The sequence below is a fragment of the Populus nigra genome, chromosome 1, assembly GCF_951802175.1.
Source record: "Populus nigra chromosome 1, ddPopNigr1.1, whole genome shotgun sequence".
Taxonomy (NCBI): domain Eukaryota; kingdom Viridiplantae; phylum Streptophyta; class Magnoliopsida; order Malpighiales; family Salicaceae; genus Populus; species Populus nigra.
The window spans coordinates 12,055,697-12,062,027 of record NC_084852.1 but is presented as its reverse complement, the minus strand read 5'-3'; the positions used below and the strand labels follow the sequence as shown (position 1 = coordinate 12,062,027).

At 38.8% G+C, this 6,331-nt stretch overlaps 1 protein-coding gene across 1 annotated transcript; it reads right to left on the bottom strand.

Annotated features, from left to right (window-relative positions):
- Positions 1-2,794: 2,794 nt before the first annotated feature.
- On the bottom strand, positions 2,795-4,542 carry LOC133699880 (cytochrome P450 71D11-like). Its single transcript, XM_062123389.1, has 2 exons — positions 3,604-4,542; positions 2,795-3,518 (listed from the first exon to the last, which is right to left on the bottom strand). The coding sequence occupies exons 1-2, from the start codon at positions 4,507-4,509 to the stop codon at positions 2,907-2,909; spliced, it is 1,518 nt and encodes a 505-aa protein (XP_061979373.1). The 5' UTR covers positions 4,510-4,542; the 3' UTR covers positions 2,795-2,906.
- Between the last annotated feature and the right edge of the window lie 1,789 nt (positions 4,543-6,331).

Genomic DNA, 6,331 nt, shown 5'->3' with positions numbered 1-6,331 from the left:
GCTCTTCTCTAAACCTTGAATACACCATAATATCATCAATAGAAACTATCATAAATCGATCAATAAACTATCCAAAAACTCTATTCATCAAATCCATAAAAGCTGCTGACGTATTCGTCAACCCAAAAGACATCACAAAGAACTCATAATGACCATACCGAGTTCTAAAAGTTGTCCTCGAAATGTCCTCCTCTCTTATCCTCAACTAATGATACCCAGATCGAATATCGATCTTAGAAAAGAACTGAGTTCCCTGCAACTGATCAAACAAATCATCTTTACGAAGGAGTGGGTATCTGACACGATCAAAGAGTTGATGTCTTCTTCCAAGTGTAGAAGTGTCGAAATAATAAATAAGTCGGCAAGACCGGGGTCGAACCACAGGGAGGTTAACTATATAAATTACAAATAATAATAATAAGTTAAAGAGGACTTGAGATGTAAGATTAATGTGAGGATTAAACAATGATAAAAACAAATATCAAGGTTAGAGGATCCACTAATAGTATTAAAAATAAATATAATATAAACTCTTTTTATTACTCAACTGGAAACCACACACAAAAAAGGTTTCAATCGAATGATTTATCATTAATAGCTCATTATAAATTGTTAACATGATCATATTAATTATTGTAACCCAATTTTGGCCCATTGGTTTTAATTTAATTTTACGGGGTTTAAAATATAAAATTAAAATATCAGAGATTTATTTCGATGAAAAATGTGATTTGTTAGCTTGCACGGAAACTAGAAAATATAATTTACTTTTGTTATTTTATCCTTATTTTAAAGATAATCCTTACTTTCAAGATAATGATAGTTGTCTGTTTTTGAATTTGATTCTAATTTGAACTTAAAATAAAAAAAAAAAAATGAGTTTGATTTGAGATTTTAGTTCAACGGCAGTCTATCGGCGCAACTTCTCAGCATCAGTAGCACAGTAGACCAGTAGAGAGAGAAAAGAACAAAACAGAACAGAGAAAAACACGTAGGAGGGGAACAAACACAGGAGGCAGAGCACAAAGGAAACAAAAAAAACAAGCAGAAAAGAAGAACCACCAGAGGGAACGGGTATCATCACCATCTTCGTTGCTTCATCTTTAAAACGAAGCTAGAAGCAGAGAGGAGACGAACGAACAGGAGGAGGAAGGAGAGAATATACAGAGGTTATACAGGGTGGGAACAAACAGAAGCAAACCAGGAAATAAAGAAAGCAAAAGAAAAAAATAGAGCAAGAGGAGGCAGCGTCATTCGTCCAGCACAGCACGCCATCGCCTTCATTCTGCTCCAAAGCAAGTGTCTCAAGCTCTGCAAAATAATTCACCAACAGTGTGCATTAGAGATTTAATTAAGCGGTGACGGTAGGAAGCGTGCGTTAACAATTCACGCATGCTCGTGGATGAAAATTACGGCTTGGGCCAGTGACGATGCTAGAGGCCAGTGGGTCTATTAAAATCAAGAATAAAAAAACTAATTTAAATTTATTTTGTTTTTATAACTACATAATATTTATCAACACCAGACTGTGAAGTTTTCGTAGTTGAATATTCACTAACGCTATAGTCAGGAATATTACACGCAAACCATCATAGCATAAACCAATAAAATGTTAGTAATTAATGGCAAAACCAACAATGCAGTCTGCCTTAGACAAGATATTTAAGGGGTGATAATATTTTTTCTTTTGTGTAACCAATTTCATACTATAAAATTATTTTTATTGACCGGTTAAGGTTTTTAGTAATTATAATACTTAGTGGTGAATTACAAGATTGGCAGGCAGATCAGAATGGAAGCTGCAAATCTTGATGGAATCTCATAATTACTTAAAGAACTTCTTAATACGGGCTTCCATGAGCTCATTTCCACAAAACACTACGTGCAAATTGCTCTAAGAGAGAGTGGATGTGGTTTATGGTAGTAGCAGTTGCGATTTTGTACAAGAAAGTCTTTGGCAAAATCTATACAAGTGGTCTATGTATGTGGTCCATATGATATGGACATTTCACGAATGAGAGATGGCAGTCATGGCATGAGAATGAGGTTTCTTGAAGGCATAGAACATTGACAACTCTGTTTAAAGCTTCCCCTTCACGTGGTTGATTGTGACAATTGAGAAATCTTTGTTCAACACAGACATTGGAACGGGAGATTGCAAAACAGAGCTAGTTGTAATGAAGATTATTGCGATGTTTTTCTAAACAAAACGGAAATGAAAGAAATATTGACGATCCAATTCTTTGAACAAAAGTAGACAGAGAAAGATGGTGCAAAGATTGAATGGAGTGTCTAATATCTGCCATTGGACATGAAAGGAAAGGGAGACTAAGGAGAAGAGGACCTAGCTTTTCTTAGCTTTGTCATGTTATTTTTGTTTAACCTAGTCTTCGATAACTACACAGCGAGTATACATAATGGCTAAATGAGCTAATCTACAACGAATTCCTCGTTAAATTACTCTCTGTAACTGACAGAGGGCTAAAAAATGGTATTCTTCATACATGCACCAATGAACAAAAATCATAGACGACTATGCAACCTCTAGTTAGACAATCTATGACGGACTGGGGAGACGCTCTACCCTTTGGAGATGAAACAATCGCTGCCTGTTGGAAGTGACATAGCCAGAAGATTGCTTCGCTGCAATTCCATTCTGAGGTTTGGTGTTCAAAGAGAAGAACGATTATCACACGGCTATTTTTGACGGAATTTGGATCAAAGTGTAGGATTATTACAAGTTCTGGGTAACGTTAAAGATAACACCTGTTCAATCCAGCTGTCAAGGCAACACTGAAAAATAAGCAGCTTTTTATTACTATTATTATTATTATCGTGACTGGGCAACACCATTGGCATAAGGTAACACATAACAAGCAGATTTAAGATCATTTTCCTTGTGATTTTCAAGATGTAACAGGATGAGGATGGTGCAAAATAGGAGTTAAATGCAGAGCATTTTTTCTTCTAACCGCGGAACCAAAAGCTTCAGACATGTCTAGACTTTCTGGCTTCATGTCACCGGGGAGCTTCCAGTCAAAATGGTAGAGCAAATTTGCTAGTAGAAGATCGACGTTACTTATGCCGAACAGAATGCCTGGACACATCCTTCTTCCAGCACCAAATGGGGTAAACTCAAAATTAACCCCTTTATAATCAATCGAGCTATCAAGAAATCTCTCTGGTTGGAATCTCTCAGCTTCAACCCAATAATTTGAATCCCTTCCGATTGCCCATACATTAACTAGGACTCTGGATTTAATGGGAATATTGTATCCGTTAATTCCACATTCCTCTCGACATTCTCTTGGAAGCAGCAAAGGGACAGGAGGGTGTAATCTCATGGTTTCTCTGATAACCATCTTCAAGTAATTTAATTCACCGACACTTCCATCTTTGCCAAAGACCTCTCGTACCTCTGTTTGAGCCTTTTCCATCACTTCAGGGTGCTTTAGCAGCTCTGACATTGCCCATTCTAGAATAGTTGATGATGTCTCAGTCCCAGCAATGAAAAGGTCCTGAGAGCGAGACACGATAATCAAATTGAGGTAAGCAAATATACAGACCATGCAAAACCAAATGTACAGCAATACAAACACTTACCAGGATGACTGCCTTAATATTATCGGTAGTTAGGGAGAAGTCGAGGTTCCCATGTTCCTGCAGATCTAGAAGAACATCTACAAGATCATCTGCTTTACTCTCGTTACTAGAATTGCCCTCCGCTTTGCGAGCTCTGTGGTCGTTGATAATGCTTTCAAGTATCCTGTCAGCTTCTTGATGCAACCTTTCCATTCTGGATCTCATCCCAGTTATCCATGGAAGCAATTTGATGGAAGGGAAAAGATCACTTATATTAAAACCTGCTCCCACCTGCATTATTCCCTGAACAAGCGGAACGAATATCTCTTCCTCTTTCCGCAATTTACTGAAGGCTGCTCTCGTAGTGATGCTATAAACTACAGAAAACAGCATCCTGCTAAGGTTGACTATTGATCCTGCACTAGAAGAAATACTTCCAATAAGACTGGATACCTCTTCCTCCCTGATAGATCTAAATGATTGCACACGTTTAGGACTTAATAGCTCCAAGATGGAAACTTTCCGCAACTGCCTCCAGTAGTCTCCATATGCTGCAGTCGCTATGTCTGTGCAGTTATAAAAGATGATTTGTCCTACAAGGAGATGGGGCCTATGAGCAAAGATGGTATCATGGACTTTCATCACTTGTTCAGCAGTTTCTGGAGAAGAAATAACAATGGTCTGAACTTGGCCGAGTTGAAGGTGCATGATAGGTCCGTGTTTCTTGGCCAGGTCTCGCAGGCGGTGATGGGGTAGAGAACCAAATAACTGGTGCAAGTTTCCTATCACCGGCAGCTTCCGTGGACCTGGTGGTAGATTTGGAGTTAAGTCTTTGGTTTTCGACTTTTTGAGCATCCTTAATACCATGAAGATAAAGAGGAGTGATGGGAGAAGGACCAAGGAGGAGGGAATTCGAAGCTGCTCCATTATCAAGTGTTGGTTGGTAAATTTGCTTCTCTTCTATATATGATCTAGTTGTGAAGCCAGCCACCACCAGCCACCAAGATTGAATTAGAAATGTGAAGCCAACCACCTAAGTCAATAAGTCAATAATCATAGCCATGTCAATAAATCAATAATCATAGCCATCCTTCACCTAAGTCAATAAGTCAATAATCATAGTCATCCTTCACCTAAGTCAATAATGGTGGGAGAAGGTGAAGTCATCCTTTCCACCTTAGTCAATAAATGTAGGCACATTGCCTTGCCCGATGCTTGCCTATAAATAGGCAGTGCATCCAAGCTTACTTTGCACACAACAAGAGAAGAAGAGAAGAGTGAAAGAGGGAAAGTAATCCCACAAAATTGTGAGGTATTTGTAAAAGAGTAAGTGAGGTGTTTTCTCCTATTAATAGAGAGATTTCAGTTGTTCTCCTATTAGTAGAGAGAGGTTGTAATTCCCACATTACTTAGTAAAATCCTTCAATACTTGCCCGTGGACGTAGCCAAATTTGGTGAACCACGTAAATTCTTGTGTGTCTAATTTCTCATTTTATCCTATTCTTTGCCTTTTATCTTGTCGGGTTTGCATGCCAGTATCCTAACAGTGGTATCAGAGCTTTCTGGTTGGTGTTGTTAATACACAAAAGTTATTCGTATATACGGCACTATTCACGTCTACGGCACTATTCATCCATACGGTACTGTTCATATACGCTATTGTTGGCGTATATAGAAAGCCAGTGCGGTGATTAAATACAGTCTAGGAAGTTCTGTCTAAGGAGATTGGGTTTTAAGCGGGACCGTTTGTGACCCCTCCAATCTTTCCTGGGAACTTACTTAGTGAACTATTATTCACACGATACTATTTCTATATACGTTATAGATCTGTGAAACGGTGATAGCTGAATAGATTTCGGTGAATACAATGGCAGCAAAGTACGAGATTGAGAGGTTCAAGGGGAGCAATTTCTCACTGTGGAAAATGAGAATCAAGGCAATCTTAAGGAAAGACAATTGCTTGGCAGCAATTGGGGATTGGCCCGCGGAGATCACTGATAATGCAAAATGGAATGAAATGGATGGCAATGATATTGCTAACATACATTTAGCATTAGCCGATGAAGTGTTATCAAGTGTGGCGGAGAAGAAAACAGCTAAGGAGATATGGGAGACTCTAACAAAGCTATATGAGTCCAAGTCTTTGCACAATAAGATTTTCTTAAAGCGGAGACTTTATACTCTTCGAATGGCAGAAACCACGGCGGTGACTGACCACATCAACACAATAAGAACTCTATTTTCACAACTCACTACGTTAGGTCAACAAATAGAGGAAAGTGAACGTGCAGAGCTTCTACTTCAAAGTCTTCCAGATTCGTATGATCATCTCATTATCAACTTGACCAATAATATCCTCACAGACTATTTAGTCTTTGATGATGTTGCAGCCGCCATCTTGGAAGAAGAAAATAGGCGCAAAAATAAAAGAGACAGAAATAGTTCAAACCAAGCAGAGGCATTGTTGGTGTCAAGAGGGAGATCAACGGAGCGTGGCTCTAGTGGGAGTCAAAGGCAAGGGAGGTCCAAATCAAGAAGTAAGAAGACTGTGAAATGCTACAACTGTGGCAGAAAAGGGCACTTCAAAAAGGATTGTTAGTTTATATTTGGAAGTCCTGTGTACGTGATGTACAATACTCAAGAAGTCAGCAAGCTGGATTCAAAATCCAGAAAATGTATATTCTTGGGATATGCTGATGGAGTGAAGGGGTATCGCTTGTGGGATCCCACTGCCCACAAAGTAGTCATC

Coding starts and splice junctions, on each gene's coding strand:
- LOC133699880 (XM_062123389.1), bottom strand. CDS start 4,509: ATGGAGCAGCTTCGAATTCCCTCCTCCTTGGTCCTTCTCCCATCACTC. Junction 3,519..3,603: donor ATATTAAGGCAGTCATCCTG/GTAAGTGTTTGT, acceptor TCTCGCTCTCAG/GACCTTTTCATTGCTGGGAC.